At 45.4% G+C, this 17,092-nt stretch overlaps 1 protein-coding gene across 3 annotated transcripts in view; it reads left to right on the forward strand.

Moving 5' to 3' along the window:
- WASHC1 (WASH complex subunit 1) overlaps positions 1 to 17,092 on the forward strand; it is a 65,865-nt gene that overhangs the window by 13,064 nt on the left and 35,709 nt on the right. For all 3 annotated transcript variants that reach the window (XM_081878960.1, XM_081878959.1, XM_081878958.1), the window contains exon 2: positions 8,052 to 8,206. In XM_081878960.1, coding sequence (XP_081735086.1) covers positions 8,058 to 8,206 — 149 coding nt within the window. In that variant the 5' untranslated portion in view covers positions 8,052 to 8,057. The remainder of the gene's footprint in view (positions 1 to 8,051; positions 8,207 to 17,092) is intronic.

The raw sequence follows: 17,092 nt of genomic DNA on the forward strand, positions 1-17,092 counted from the left end.
GCAGGAGAGCAAAGCAAATTGTTTTTTAGTGCTGGGAAGCAATTTTGTCTCTTAATAACCTCGGCGCTGACCCCATCCTGAGATAATCTTTGTCCAGAAGCAACCCAACCTGCCTTTATTTTCTAGCTTATTGATTTCCAGGCAAATAAAAAGCTGGGCCTGAAGAAATAGGACACGTCCCTTGGCAGCCGTTCCCACTGGGGTGTTTCCTACTGGTGATTGCTAGGTGCTATTAAGACCCACTTCCTTGTGCAGCTTTGGGGCGTGTGTGTGTGTGTGTGTGTGTGTGTGAGAGAGAGAGAGAGAGAGAGAGAGAGAGAGAGAATACAGAAGAACTCAGGGCTGCCTCAGTTTGTAAGGAGCACAGATTCTCTCTTTTAGTGCCAAGTGTAAAAGATTGGTGGGATGAACATAATGGGTTTGGTCATGGTCAGGCTGCATAGGGTTTCCTGTACAGTGGTACCTCGGGTTAAGTAATTAATTCGTTCCGGAGGTCTGTTCTTAACTTGAAACTGTCTTCTTAACCTGAAGCACCACTTTAGCTAATGGGGCCTCGTGCTGCTGCCACTCCGCTGGAGCACGATTTCTGTTCTTATCCTGAAGCAAAGTTCTTAACCCGAGGTAATATTTCTTGGTTAGCGGAGTCTGTAACCTGAAGTGTATGTAACCTGAAGCGTATGTAACCTGAGGTACCACTGTACTCAGTGCAGTGTCTACAGATTAGTTGGCAATGACTAGATATAGAGGAAATGTGCTCTGGTTTGTAGGAAATAAGCGTGAATGGGGAAGGAAGGGAGAAAACTATAAAAAAAATTAGGCCTATTTTACACTGGCAGGGCATACTTTTATATCAGCTTTGGATTAAAGTGGCTTCCCCTCCCAAAATTGAAACACTGAACGAGAGTTCCTGCAACTTCACATGACTGTTAGTTCCTGGATTTCCTGGAGAGAGGAAATAGCTATGAAGCCAAGTTTGGGAAGAAGACATGTTCTTTATCTAGATACGGACTCTACTGTGTCTTCATATGACACTTTTACTTTCATTTTTCTAACATGTGTAGTGTGGGGCAGGGGTAAGAACTCAGTCTTGAAACTTCTCCAACAGCCTCTCCACAGAAGCTATTTCTGCTTTATGTGGCAAGGGTTTTTGCTTTGCCATGCGCTTGACATAGATCACAAAATGTGAAACTGAGTATCACTACACTAGCAAGCCACGGGCATTCAGGGCATCATGGCATGTGTTTGCCTGCAACCCACTGTGTGTCTACCAACACAGTTTTCCATTTTGTAGTTTATAGCATATGTTTGCCAGGCATATGCCAGTTCATGTGTGGCAGCACCCTCATTGTGCCACGTGAATTGGGAGCAGTGATATTTCTTCAGTAGGGCAAGATTATGCTTTTATTTACTTTTATCTAGAAGGACTCGAGAAACAGAGCCATCTAATGCGTTGTTCATTCAACCTCCCCAAGCGCGTCTTCATAAACGCAAGAAGAGTCTGCTGAGTCTGGCCAGTGGCCGACCAGGTGCCTGTGGGAAGCCTGCGGACGTGAGCACTCTCACCTCCTGCAGTTTCCAGCAACTCGTGTTCAGAAGCATCATCTGAGTACTCTGACCATGGGGGCAGAGTGTATCTGTTGTGGCTAGTGGATAGGCTAGTTCCCTCCACATACAAAGAAAAGTAAGCTTAGGTCAGATACAGAAATATAACCACCATGCCTTCCAAATTCCAATGAAAATTGCTGAGAAATGGGTACAATGGTAGCTCAGGTTACATACGCTTTAGGCTACATACGCTTCAGGTTACAGACTCCACTAACCCAGAAATAGTACCTCGGGTTAAGAACTTTGCTTCAGGATGAGAACAGAAACCATGTAGCAGCAGCGCAGTGGCAGCAGGAGGCCCCATTAGCTAAAGTGGTGCTTCAGGTTAAGAACAGTTTCAGGTTAAGAATGGACCTCTGGAACAAATTAAGTACTTAACCTGAGGTACCACTGTATTCTGAATTCACATCCTAAGAAAAGTCCTAAAAGGGGGGGTAGCCAATGTGGTGCCCTCCACATGTTGGACTACAACTGCCCATTGGCTCTGCTGGCTGGGGCTGATGGGGGTTGGAGTTCAACAATACGGACTGTCTTTTTCTTAAAAGCGCTTTTTAGTGTGGGGTAGGGAGTTTTGCGTCTGACTGTGAGGCCTCAGTGCCTTGCATCCATGGGACCAGATAATGGGGAAGTTAGCTTTGAAGCTGGCCTTTTCCAGTGTCTTGTCAATTACTGAAGAAAATAGGAAAGGATGTCAAAATGGCTAAGGTGTTCCTTAAGATCGGCACTTATCTGTCTGGAAGGAAGTATATTGTGATTGAAAGGACAATGAGGGTGAGACAGCTCTTGCTTCACCGCTCTCTTTCTGAAAGGTGATGTGCCAGCTTCTTTTCAATAAAATACCTGGGCAAATTTTTAATTTATATGCAGGTTAGTGGAGTCCAAAAGCCCCGCCCCTTACAAAACAGAGATCCCTGTGTTGAATTTGATCCATTCAAGACTGGTACATACCACACCACACCCTGACAAATCCACTAATACTCATTGGCTCCCCCAATCCTGGCTGGAATTTGCTCAGCAGCAACCCAGGGGAACAGGGATTTTTAAGCTTTACCAAGGAAAATCACAGACTCAACGGTGCACCTGAAACAAATCACTTAGGTTTTTTTATGTTCAGAGCTTAATGGTAACATGAAAGTTTATAGAATTTATAAGAGATAGGTTACCTAAGATAAATATCAGAAAATAAAGCAAGTTATATATGATGAAATTCATAGCATCTTAAAACAACTGGATATAACACAGCAATGAATTTAGTGGTTTAATAATGGTATGAACTAATGAATAGTATTGGCAATGCAATCAGTCTCCTAACTCCGTTCAGCTTATCTGGTTGTGAAGCAGTTGTATGTTTCCTAGTATATTAGATTAATAAAATTCATAGTTACCAATCGAAGGTAGTAGGCTAGGCTTTGTGGTGTCCAGTTGGGTGAAGCATGCAAAGCAAGGCAAATAACACAGCAAGAAAGAAACCCTGAATATACCAATTAGTAAGAGAACCAGAGGGGTGGACTTTTCCATCAATTTTGCATTGATTTTGTTATGGGTACACCCATTTAAGATGAAGACTGTGAATTACAGTAATATTTGTTGATGGGGGAAGAGAGTAACTGGGACCCCTTCTTTATCAGTGGGTTTCCACACAGGGCACTTTGACACATCCCAGCCTTGGCTTGACAAAACATTATATGCTTTCACCTTTGTTTTGGCTTTGTGACTGTTTTTCTGCTGCTGTTACCATGATGCCAACATTTCAATTAGTACAGCAACAAAAACTTGCACAGAGATCCAGGCAGCTTACCCAAACATGTCACAGACACAACAGGGGCATCCATCTTGATCCATCATGGCTGCTCAACTTGCTGTCATAACTGCTGGTTATGCATGCGTAGCTGGGCCCAGGTTAACTCCCTGGTTAACTCCCAAGGAATGGCTGAACTCCCTTGTGGAATTGGACCTCCCATATCTGACAAGGTTATGAAAAATCTACTTGTAGTAGCCAATGGAAGATGCTGCTGGCACTTGAAGGTCACTAATACTCTTCATGCAAAAGAAGGAGGGATTTGAAAAGAGTGGGGAAGCTGTGGCCTTCCAGCTGTCGTTAGACTTCACCTCCCACCAGGATGAGAGCCATAGTCCAACAGCATCTGGGGGCCGACAGGTTGCCCACCCCTGTCTTAAATGTTGAGCTGTTAAATAGATTGAGAAAAAGCCCAGATGCCCTTCACAGCCCTACAAAGTACTCTGGTGGGAACCAAGAACTGACTTGTCTAAAGCACTCATGGGACTCTCTGTGTTAGGATCAATTATTTAATGGAATGGGAGATAATTTGAGGCTTTCTTTTCTGATAAACAAAATTAAACAAGCATACATACAAGCTAGCAAGCTGCTTAAGAAAGGGATTTCCTGGTCGTAGAACAGATAGCCGGTCAGTTTTAGTTGACCAAATACTTTAGAAATCCATAAAGTTTCTGCCATGGGAAACACTGAGTGTGTTCAAAATAAGACCCTGAGCTTAAAACTTCTCTTTGTTGTTGTTGTGTGTGTGCATGTTGCTAGAGGTGGGGAGAGTGATGTTGCCCTCAGGTCTTGCTGGTGGACTTCCCAGGGGCATCTGGTTGGCCACTGTCAGAAAAGAGTGCTGGACTAGATGGACCTTTGGCCTGATCCAGCAGAGGTCCTTCCTTCTTATGTTCTTTTCTTGTTTCCTATTGGATGTCGGCATAGCTATAGCCTTCTGAGCGTGGGGAAAGCTATCATGTAATGCTCTCATGCAACCATGCATTCCAGAAAAGCCATCATGAAGATGGCTGACAGGAACCTATTATGTAGCTAAATGGGCCTCAGGAGGATCTTTCTCCCACAATCCTTTACAGACACGCTGCAGTCCACCTTGGCGAAATTTGTAGCCACTGTTTGGAAACTCATGGTTTAAACCATTTGTATGTGAATAATGATGATGATGATGATAATAAACAACTTATTATTTGTACCCCCTATGTGGCTGGGTTTCCGCAGCCACTCTGGGCGGCTTCCACAAAGACCAAAAATACACTAAGATGTCACACATTAAAAACTTCCCTGAACAGCCTTAAGATGTCTTCTGAATGTCAGGTAGTTTATCTCTTTGACATCTGATGGGAGGGCGTTCCACAGGGTGGGCACCACTACCGAGAAGGCCCTCTGCCTGGTTCCCTGTAGCTTTGCTTCTCACAATGAGGGAACTACCAGAAGGCCCTTGGCGCTGGACCTCAGCATCTGGGCAGAACGATGGGAGTGGAGACGCTCCTTCAGGTATACTGGGCCGAGGCCATATAGGGCTTTAAAGGTCAACGCCAACACTTTGAATTGTGCTCGGAAGCGTACTGGGAGCCAATATAGGTCTTTGAAGACCGGTGTTATGTGGTCTTGGCGGCTGCCCCCAGTCACCAGACTAGCTGCCGCATTCTGGATTAGTTGTAGTTTCCGGGTCACCTTCAAAGGTAGCCCCACATAGAGCGCATTGCAGTAGTCCAAGCGGGAGATAACTAGAGCATGCACCACTCTGGCAAGACAGTCTGCGGGCAGGTAGGGTCTCAGCCTGCGTACCAGGTGGAGCTGGTAGACAGCTGCCCTGGATACAGAACATTTTGTCTCTTGTGTGAATCAGGAAGTTAAACCTTCTGCGTTCCAGCTGCCTGCTTGTGGGACACGCTTTGAACTACTGGCTTTCTGTCAAGGGAAAAGATAACCACCATATCTTTGAAAGCTGCGGAACTGTTTGCCTCTTTTGCCAGCTCCTCTGTGTACTTGGACGGGCTGTGCCTGCCCAGTTTAATTAGCTCATCCTGAGACTTGGGGAGGAGGGCACAGCTGGAGATAACAATTCCCTGTTGGGGCACTTGCCCACTTTAGATCTTGGGAGGCTAGCTCCACCTGGCCTCCCTTGCTGCAGAACAGTGCATTTTGACAGTGAATGTGGCCCAGAGCTGTTTGAATTAAGTTGATGTTGGTTCTTAAGATCTTTATCCAGGCTCGGCTCATCAGCACAGAAGCTGTATTTAGAGAAGTGCCAGGTAATGAGAACAGCCAAACAGCCTGTGAAGTGCAATCTGCTGGAGGGCCTAATTACACCTATACTTATGGTTTTTTTCCCCAGCTCTTCCTTCCACCCATCAGATGATGATTAGACCTATTTATAGGGGCAAGTTTCTTATTATTCAGTGCAGTGAAACTCATGCCAATCAAATCAGTACCATCTGCATCTTTGATTGCTGCTTAATAACACCATGGAACACAGTTTAATTAAAGCAGGGTATAAATAGACTTCAGCTCCCCCCCCCAAAAAAACCCCTTCTTCATTTTGTCTTACCTAGGTATCTGCCACCTCCTTGCTTATTCTAAATAAATGCAAATTGAAGGTTGCTTGACTTGGAGATCAACACATCTCCACCCTCAAATAGCTCTGCTGAATCAAGAGTTTATCCTCCACTCTCCAAAGATTTATCTATCTGATTTGTGCTCCTTCAGGACAGAATGCATAATGCTTTCCCCCATTGGATGCAAATACAGACAAGAGGACCAATAATCTGCTGGGCAACGCAGATAGGATTTGACAGAATGGCAGTGTAGCTTCGGAAGGATTTGCATTTTCCAAAAACTACACGCAAATATCAAACTGCTAATAGAGTGCTAAGGAACAGCATTTTGTGGGTGTGCTTAAGAAAGCTTGGGCAGAATTGCTGGATGTTTTCTGTGTCCAATAAACTTTCAGATCTGAAGTCTGCTACCATGAAGGGCTTGTGACAACCATCCCCTCCCTCCTCTTTGTCCAGAGCACTTTATCTGTGGCACAGTGAACATTACAAAACATGCAAATGGTACAGGTACAGGTACCCACAGGTGGGTACAGGTACCCACAATCACAAATTGGTAGCAGATCTAAACTGCTAGGACAAACACTAGGGAAGCAGGGACAATTCATAGTACTAATATGCAACACTCAAAATTATCAGTACAAATTGAGATTAACACCACCAGCAAAATACTATTGTGGATGATCCTCTTTCTAGGATCCTTGAATAGCTAGCCAAGTGGACGCAACCTTCACATGGAGAGTTTGTATGCACATAAGCCCTCCTGGACACTGCTAAAAATTTGTCTCAAGTGGGATCAAAATGGCTGATTCTGCTCTCTGTGTGTCCATTCAAACAAAAGGTTAAATACACTCCTATATCTCCCACTTGTGTTTGCTAGTTCCAGAACCTCAGCACAAGTTGCTGTTGTTTTTCAACCTGAGGAAGCCCACTGCGGTTAGATGTGTTCCAAAAAAGCGGTCCAATTCTTCTACTTGACATCCCTGTTGTCCTACTACTACTCATCTGGAAGCGAGGTGTAGCCCTCTCAAAATGGGCCACTGCTTGGCCCACTTCTGTCTGTCACAAGGGGAGATAAAAGCCTCTTTGACAACTTTTCATTTTTTAAAAAAACACATCGCAACTTCAAGGGTGTTTCTGGCTTCTCCTGCCAGTCTGTCGTTTTGAATTGATACTGCTCAACACTCCTGACTTATTTTGATGATGGAGCTGCCAAATCCTATGACCCACTGTCTGATGCTCTCTTTATCACTTCTTCATGGGGGGAACAATCTCAGTACCAGAAGGTGGTGGAGTAAATTCCAGTTTGTCGGATGAACTCTGGTGGCGTAAGCTTTTTCCTTTTGTCTTACCAGTCTGCCTTCATCTCCTAGTAAGAAATGAATCCCACTTGGACTTCTGGGCATGTGCTTCTAGAGGAGTGGAGCTGGTGCTAGAGGTTTGCTGGGTCGTTCAAATGCCTGGGCCCCTGAGGTTCACTTTGATCTTCTCAAGCACCCAGTGGAAAATGAAGGGTTGCGTTCCCCATCCCAAATCCTCTGTAGCCTGACAGTCCCCAAATCCTGGTACAGGCCCTGCAGAGGAGTAAATCAGGGTAATTTCATGTAGCAGCACTTGGATTTTCGCAATTACTAATATTGTGTACAAATAATGGTTAGAGGCACTAGCTGGTGCATAGGGTGTGAGGTTGAGCAAAACCAACTAACTCACTAATGCAGTTGCGTCTGTGAATTTGATCTGCTCTTGCATCTTTGAAATAATTGCCATGGGATTATGATCCCAGACCCCCTAGAAGTCCAAAGGGATGGACTTGGAGTTAACAATCAACGCTATCAAAAGCCTTCTGCCGTAGAGCTTTGTATGGCATTAGAAAACTCGGGGGTTGGCAAGGCAACCTTTTGGAGCTGGTTGTTGGACTAGAACTCCATCGTCCCTGGCTTTTGGGCATTCTGGCTTGGGCTGATGGAAGTTGTTGTCCATAACATCTGGGGGCACTAGGTGTGGGGAGGCTAGAATAGAACTCTGCTTCCAGGAATCAGGATGCTGACATGGGCATGAATAAACTTTTAACAAGCTGTTGGTTGTCTTCTCAGGCAAAAATGGCTACTGTGACCCGGAAGTATTTCCTCGAGGGACAGACGTACTCTGTTCCCCTCATCCAGCCTGACCTCCACAGAGAAGAAACTATTCACCAGATAGCAGATGCACTTCAGTACCTGCAGAAAGTCTCAAACGATATCTTCAACAGGTATGGTTCAGCCATATTGTGCGGTGGGAAATGGAGAAGTACATTATGTGGGGGGGTTGCTTAATCACCCACTTAGGATTTTTTAGCCTCTGTGTGTCTGGCAGTCCAAGAAGTGGAGAAAGCTGGGATCTAAATAGGCCCAGATTGCTGCCTGCCCTCACATCTCTGTGTGATGGATCAGTGTTGTGAAAGCAGCAGCTCTGTGAGTCCAGGCAGCCCTTGCCCCTGCCTTGTCCCCCACACAACAGAGGAAGTTGATTAATGCCTAACAAATTAAAAATTGAATACTCTCCCCTTGCCCCCCCCAAAAAAACAGATGATCAAAATTCTGGTAGCTCCCCCAGCAACAATAATATGTTAGGAAAGTCTCCTGTAGGCCCCCTGCTATGCAGAAATCTAGTCCAGAATCTTTTCCACAGGAATGTTGACGGTAACCAAAATTGTGTTTGCTATTTTGCTTGGTACCATCTGTTAGTAAAGGTAAAGGGACCCCTGACCATTAGGTCCAGTCGTGACCGACTCTGGGGTTGCGGCGCTCATCTCGCTTTATTGGCCGAGGGAGCCAGCGTACAGCTTCCGGGTCATGTGACCAGCATGACTAAGCCGCTTCTGGCAAACCAGAGCAGCGCACGGAAACGCCGTTTACCTTCCCACCAGAGCGGTACCTATTTATCTACTTGCACTTTGACGTGCTTTCGAACTGCTAGGTTGGCAGGAGCAGGGACTGAGCAATGGGAGCTCACCCTGTTGTGGGGATTCGAACCGCCAACCTTCTGATCGGCAAGTCCTAGGCTCAGTGGCTTAACCCACAGCGCCAAAGGGCCCTCTTCTGCATTCCTTATTTGTGTGTTGTTGAATATCTATAGCAGGCATGGGCATCCTGGCCACATTCCCCCATGCTCAACCTTCTGGGGCCATCCAGGTTGGCCAGACATGCTCCACTCTCTATGCTGGCAAACCAGAGGCCTTATTACAGGTCAAGGACACATTCCAGTTACATGAAATCAGTAGAGGAGGATGCAGAGCAGGGCCAGTTAAGAGGTGTAGCAAGGATATGTGTTGCCTGGACAGAGTCCCAAAGACCATGCAGAGAGACCTGGAGCCACATTCGGAAATTCATTTTTTAAAAAAATATATAATTTTTATTAATTTTCCAACACAAATTTAAAACAGAATAACATACACACATAGACAAACAAAAACATATAAACAAGTATAATTTCAAATCCTCTTTTTCGTAAACCTTCTTTCTCGGACTTCCCCTTCCCTCCCCCTCTCTGCATCCTTGTTTTAAAAATTTTTCAACAACCCTTCGCTCCAATTAAATAATAACTTATTTTCTTTTTCAATTTCTTCTCCTAATTCCTCAATCAATTACAGCTATAATTCTGTTTTTTTCCTTTCCCTTGACATTTTAGCACTCATCAATTTTACAACAGTTCTTAAGATATACTTTGAATTTCTTCCAATCTTCTTCCACCGTCTCTTTCTCTTGGTCACGGATTCTGCCAGTCATTTCCGCCAGTCCCATAAAGTCAATCACTTTCGTCTGCCATTCTTCCAGTGTGGGTAGTTCTTGTGTCTTCCAATACTTCGCTAAAAGAATCCTTGCTGCTGTGGTGGAATACATGAAAAAAGTCCTATCCTTCCTTGACACTAATTGGCCGACCATGCCCCAAAGAAATGCCTCTGGTTTCTTATGAAAAGTACATTTAAGTACCTTCTTAATTTCATTATAAATCATTTCCCAAAAGGCCTTGATCTTTCGGAACTTCAGGCCTGAGGTTTCCCACCCATGACATAGCAAGGATCAGGGCCTTACAGCAGTAGCCTCATGTTTATGGAGCAATCTCCATCTGTGTCTCCCCCAGCAGCTTTTAGGAAACATGGCAGAGCCTGCCTGCCTTGTAAAATGAGACTGAATTACTTTATTGGGCAGTTACTGCATTATGATTTGAATTGTCACTGAGACACAAGTGTTACTCTGACGTTGCTTAGGGTTTTTTAGTCTATTAAGTTGTTGCTGTTCTTAAATGGAGTGTTGTGTATCTATTCATGGGCTGCCTCGAGCATATGGAGACGTGGGATATATAAATGGTCTAAATTAAACAAATCAACCTTCCAGTTGCAGCGGGGCTGTCAGAATTTGGAATACCGCAAATGGGTGTTGGGGGTGAGGGTGCCACTTTCCAAATATAATTCAGCTTTCAAGAAAGCGGGTGTGATTTAGACTTCAGGCGTTCTTTGTTCTTACAGTGTTAATTCTGAGCACTGTTAGGCTGTGACAAATTAAGTGCTGTTGCATCAACAGCTACACCGACTGCAAGATCTTTATTTATGTACCCTTGTCTACATGCACATCACAAATGTAGCCTTGGATCTGTGTGGTTTTAAAACAGTACAGTGGTACCTTGGGTTACAAACGCTTCAGGTTATATACGCTTCAGGTTACAGACTCTGCTAACCCAGAAATAGTACCTCGGGTTAAGAACTTTGCTTCAGGATGAGAACAGAAATCGTGCTCCGGTGGCGCGGCAGCAGCATGAGGCCCCATTAGCTAAAGTGGTGCTTCAAGTTAAGAACAGTTTCAGGTTAAGTACGGACCTCCGGAACGAATTAAGTACTTAACCCGAGGTACCACTGTAATGTGCACTGAAGAGGCTAGTTAAGGTAACTGCTGAGAAGTGTATAGCAAAGCCACTCTTTTCACCCACCCACCACAAAACAAGTAAATGTTAAAAATGCAAACATTTCCAGTGGGCAGGAATTGCAAGTAGATCTTGTGCTGTTGCAGTCAGGTCTTGCTTGCCACAGGCCTGTCAAGTCCAGCATTCTGCTGTCATAGTGGCCAAGCAGGTGCTTATGAGAAGCTCACAAGCAGGACATGAGCTTAGCAGCTTTCTGATGATCCCCAGAAACTGCCATTCAGGGGCATTCTGCCCCAGATGCTTCCCCTTGTACAGAAGCAGAAGGCAGAATGTCAGGAAGGGATGTCTACAAGATTATGACGAAAGATAGAGGCAGGACTCCAGTTCACAGGTGGCCCTTTTTCTTGAAGTGATCTTACACTTTACGCTGGGGTGACTAACCTGCAACCCTCCAGATGTTGCTGAACTAGAACTCCCATCAGTCTCAGCCAGCCCAGTCAGGGATAATGGGATCTGTAGTCTGGCAACATCTGGAAGGGGGCACAGGTTAACCACCCTTGCCTTCTAGCCACGGGAACGTGTGAGTTATTTCTGTATACTGCAGTGCCCCTCCCATCCTTCCCCGGGAGAAAGGGCTCCCTCTCTTAGCATGCCTGTCACACTCAAATCTCGGAACGCCAGCCGTGGCACTGCTCCCTTACTCTTGAGTGCACTTCTGGCTTGTAATTACTAATTCTTTCCTACAACAGGAGAGACTCCATCAGGCCTTTTGTTTGCTTTGCCTTTCCTTGGAGCTCTCTGATATAATTAATAATGATTCGGTAATTATGCAGGCGTCTGATTAAAAGTTCCATAACCTTGGGTGTTCTGTGCCAATCAGAGGGAAAGCTTTCAAGGTGAGAATCTCACCACTTAGCAGAGAATGACCTTTTCTTTCTGCTATCTTGAGATAAGGTGTATGGATCTCACATTTTTTTGGGGGGGGAGCTCTGGCTTATCAGGGTGAAGTGTTAAGCTTTGAGCCTTCAAAGAGGGAGTTGTGCTGAGGGTATGGATTTGAGTGCCTCTGGTGCAGCATCTGCAGTGAACTGGTTGAAAGGACTCTGGGCATTATATCACACCATCACATTCTTTGAGATGAATGTGCACTAAGATTTTCCCCTCATCCTAAAGGTGTTTTTGTCTGTAATGCAGGACTCTGCATCTGCTGGTGTTTTACTTCTACCTGAACGCCAAAAACTGCAGAAACTTGACTCCCAAGGCTTTCAGCTTATGTTTTGAAAAGTTTCTAGATGCCGTGTGTACAGATTTTATTGGAAATGTGTGTTGAAATCTTGGAGGCCAGAGGAGTTGAATAGCATTCCAGTGATCAGAGGGTGCACCGCAGTGGCCTCTATGTAACTTATTGTCGCTCCCCATGACCATCACACACCTGTTGCTGTACCATAAGCTTCCTAATCCATAACCAGCAGACTAAATGGGCAGATCTGCAAGATGTTGGGGCTGCTGTTTAAAAGCCCAGAACATGCACAATCCTCCTCGTGTGTTCCATGATAACCAGTTCAAGAACTCTTTGCATAGGTCAGGGCAGTTATCCAGAAACTAGATACAACCCGGATGCCCCTGAGCTTGCAAAATAGGGAGGCCACGTTTCGTGCTTTACAGAGGAAAGTCCTCTATTTGAAGGGCTGTCTAACTCCAGTGCAGTTTAAAGATAAACAGTTCTTAGAAAAGGAGGATGGAAGGGTTCCGGAAACAGCCCATCAATGGCTAGAACTTGGATTTCAGACTGAGGAGGCAAACAGGTCACATGCTTCACAGCCTTCCCTGCTATATACATTAGCATATGAAAATTTTATGTTTATTTGTGCCCTGTCCTGCCCTTCTTGGTGATCCGCTCTCCACTCTATTGCAAAACGACTACCGTGTCCTCCAGTAGCACATTAAAAAGGGGGAAAGTGGGAAGCTGGTTGCTGTCTAGGACATCTGCATCAAGAGTTGGACAACTTTACAGCATTTTGAAGTGAAGCATTGAAAACCATAATCGGTAGTAGTTCAGATGTCTGCTGGTTGGCCATCATTATCTAGGCAGGCCAGAGATCCTGCACACAGTAGGGTAGGAAGGTCAGGTGGTACCCGGTGCGGAAAATTTCTTGTCACACCCCCCCCCCATATTGATTTGATTATTATTATTTTTTGCCTGCAAAAAATCTTTTTACGTTATTTCATATTTTCTTACAAAGGGATGTGGATTCGGAGCCTCTGATAACAAGTAGGCGACAGATACTTAAATCTACAGGATGGATTGTGTTTTGGCTTGTGTTATTTTATTTATATTTATTGTTCATTTAATAAAATTTATTTTTAAAAACTTGCCAAGTGGTTACCAAAACAAAACAAAAAACCATAGCAGTAAAATCAAGAAAAATTACTTTACTTTAAAACATACAAAAGCTAAAATATGAAAGATTAAAATTACTTCAACTTCCTAAGCATCTAGGTATGCTTGCCTAAAGAAGAATGCTTTTAGCAGGTGCCCGAAAAGAGTCTGGCAAAGGCACGTGCTTTGTTGAAATTTCAGCCTTCACGACATAGGAAAACGGCCAAGTAAACAGCTATTTTCGTGGAGGAGGGTCGAGATATTAACTGATGTGCATGAAATTTCATATGTAGCTATATAATCCCTAGTGCAGTAAGATAAGACCTTTGGAGCAGGCATTTTTTTTAAAAAAAGCTTTTTATGAACCGCCCTAGTAGGGCAGTAATTGTTCCTTGATAATTTGTCACCCCCCTCCATGATGGCACCTTGTTTAGCTTATACGTAAATCCGGCACTGTTTGCCGTGTTGCAGGGGGTGCGGAAAATGAACGCTGCAACTGGTGCCAGAAGCAGCCTTGCAGCCAAGCCAGTACAGCTTGTCAAAACATTAATATCCCACCTTTCTGTCAAAAGGGCCCCAACCAGCTTTCAATCCAGTTGTTTAAAGCGATTGATTTACAAATTGCCAATGTACAACAGGTAGAAGAGAAACTTGAAAGCAGCCAGAAGAATAAGCACGGCAGCAGCAAAGAGCAACATAGCGCCTTAGATGAACGGGGTGGACTTTTGTCTTTCAAATTTCTGCAAGGCCAAAATTCAGCACTGCACTACCTCTCACCTTCCATTCTGCTCAATTCACGGCATCTTAATTTCAATGCCCTGCGACGCCCCCCTAGGCTCTGTTCTCAGTGTGGCAATAGGGGCAGATTTACAGCAGTGTGGTTGTCAAGAAGGGCTCCTTCTCAAAGCCCGTTAAGCGCTTGCCCAGCTTTGGGAAGGAGATAGGGAGGGCTCTAGGACCCTGCCAGAGCTTCATGCTTCCTTCCCAAAGCCTGACTTAAGGGGTTCAAATGGCCTTGTACAGGGTGGCATATTACCAAGGTCCCCAGTGGTGGCGGAACCAGTTGCGCTGCCCTAAATCTGCCTCTGTAGTGAGCCATCCTGCCTGCCATCTCTCCAAAAGCCTGCCATCTTCTCTGTAATCATAGAAGCAATTGACATTAGGAGAATAGAATGGTTGTTTCCTGCTGTGTAGACATACCATTCCGTAATGGCTGGCAACACACAGCAGCACCATTTTATAAGCCTTACCGGCATAGCCGCTTGTGGGACTTACAGGGCATTTTGACTCCTTCCCTGTCCTTTCTATATTGCAGTTAGCAGTACCTCAAAAGCAACCCCAGGGATCTTGGATGGAATTGCAAATGGCATCAGTATATTTCTTACAATGCAGCATAGATTTCAGGACAAGAGTCAAATGTCGTTGGATGAGAGCCATACGCCCACCAATTAGGGACCAGTGCCCTGGGAGAGCAGTGCTTTGTGTCGCTTAAGGACAACTTGTTCTAGCATCTCTGCATGGTGACTCTCAACTCCCCAGGAAGGCGTGTTACTCACTGCATGTGTATGCTTGCTGGCCCCTAATGTATGTATACCCTCTAAGCAGCTCAATAGCATAACGTCTCTTAGGCCAGCAAATTGCGTTCTGGGAAATGCCAAGTGCAGAAGGTTGATATAGTTAGCCCCTACATGCTTTGACTCTAAATGCCTGGTGTATTTAGCAAATCTGGCTGCAGTTCTTCCTTTCCCCATATATTATACGAAGGTCAGGCTTCAGAGGAACGCTCTTCAGCTTGCTAGGATAGTTAGCACTTAAATGGCAGGGAAGGGCCAGAGCGGAATGGTAGAGTGTCTGCTTAGCATGCATGCAGGAAATCTCAGCTTCAGTTCCAGGTAAAGCTGGGAAATACACCTGTCTGAAATGCTGGAAAGGTGAGCTAGTTGGACCAGTGCTTTGACTCTGCACAAGGCAGCTTCCTGTGCTCATACATAGCACATCCAGAGAGAGTCCCTATGGAAGTTGTGTCCTTAATCAGCTTTGGCTGTGGCCAACTTCCTTAAGTGTGGAAGGGTCATGCTTGTCTGGACAGGTTGCTCTAGGGTGGGGTCCTCTGTCATGGCAGCTTGGTCCAGAAGTGTTTGGCTCGTTCAGCTACCCACTCAAGGGCTGAATATGCCTCTCCTGAGAAATTGAGGAGACCCTAGAGGAACCACTCACTTCCCAGGAGGAAAGAGTCGTAGAGATGTGAAGGCTCAGGAAAAAAGTGGGGAGGGGACCCCATTTTCCTTAGTTTTTCTCCTGAAGCCTTTTGTTTACTTTGTTTTGCCCAAAAAATTGGACTGTTACATGTGAAAGGATAGAGAAGCTTGTTTCAGTCCCAGCATACCTTCAGATTTTAGAGGTCCATGCCTGGATAGCTCAATTGGTTAGAGCATGGCGCTGATAATACCAAGGTTGCAGGTTCGATCCCTGTATGGGACAGCTGCATATTCCTGCATTGGAGGGGGTTGGACTAGAATTCAGGGGTCAGCAACCTAAGGCCCATGGGCCAGAAGCGGCCCACGGAGGCCATTTAACCGGCCCATGAGCTGCCCCCAAAGCGAGCCGCCCATTCGGCGATTCCCTGTCCTAAACCAGCACGGTGCAGGGACTCTGCAGAGCAGCTCTGGAAATCGCTCCTGCTCATGCCCACATGCCAGAAAGCGCTTCTGCACATGCCTTGATGCCAAAAATTGCATCTGCGCAGGCTGATTTTCAGCATCTGGGCATGTGCAGAAGCGGTTTCCGGCACCGTGGACATGCGCAGACGCGACTTCCGGCATCATGCTGCGCCAGCCCAGCCCACAGAGGATCTCCGCAGGAGTGATCCGGCCCATGCCCAGTAAGCCTTGCTGACCCCTGGACTAGATGATCCCTAGGGTCCCTTCCAACTCTCCAATTCTATGAAATTTGACGACGAATGCAAAGAAACAGCTAGTGATAGTGATAGCTCAGCAAAGGAGACTGATTAAATTGGTTGGTGCCTGACAGAACCTTTATTTGGGAACTTGGTGTGAAGGATGTATCTGGTTTGCTCAGGGGAAAGGGAGGGCAATGGTTTTTTTGTGGCGGGTGGGGTGCCTTAGATATCAACAGACGTGAACAAATTTGACAGCCATCTCAACATCAATGCTATCTGCACACTCCTTTAAATAATTCAGCAACACTCTCACCGAGGAAGTTTATCTCCGGTTGCATGATATAGCGGCCCCCTCCTCACCATTTTTTTGGGGTCTCTTGTGATTTGAAAGAAGGCATCATATGCAGGTTTCCTTTGCCAGTCTTGTTTATCTTAATAAAAGTGGGAAGGCCTGCCTTTTCCCATCACAGTCAACCCCTAAGCCCTCCCACTGGAGTTCAATTTCATGTTCTTTTCTTATGGGTACGTTTCTTCCATTCATTGGGCCCCCAAGGAGCAGATTCAGAGAAGTCACTTCACTTTACAGGCATGACTTCAGTCAGAGGTTTGGTGGGGAGGGAGCTGTCTGGAAATATAACACTCTGCAGCTTGAAATATCTCTCGCTGCAAACTCCCAGCAACAAAGTGGGGAGGGAAGGGAGAAGAAGTGCGAAAGGTCTGCTCTTCACACTTGGATGGAAGATTACGCTATCTCTCCCTCCCTCTCTCTCTAGTCTTTCCTTTTTGACTAAATGTACTGTCAATGGGCCGTGTCTGAAATTAGAAAGGGCTTGGAGGCTTGGGGGGGGCACGTAAAGTCTTTTGTTAACAGACTCATGAAAAAGGACAAATCTCTCAGTAGTTTGGGGAGAAGAAATTTCTCTGTGACCGGAGAGATATAGGACAGCACCAAGGATGTC

The sequence above is a fragment of the Podarcis erhardii genome, assembly GCF_964252035.2.
Source record: "Podarcis erhardii genome assembly, chromosome: 10".
NCBI classification, from domain to species: Eukaryota; Metazoa; Chordata; class Lepidosauria; order Squamata; family Lacertidae; genus Podarcis; species Podarcis erhardii.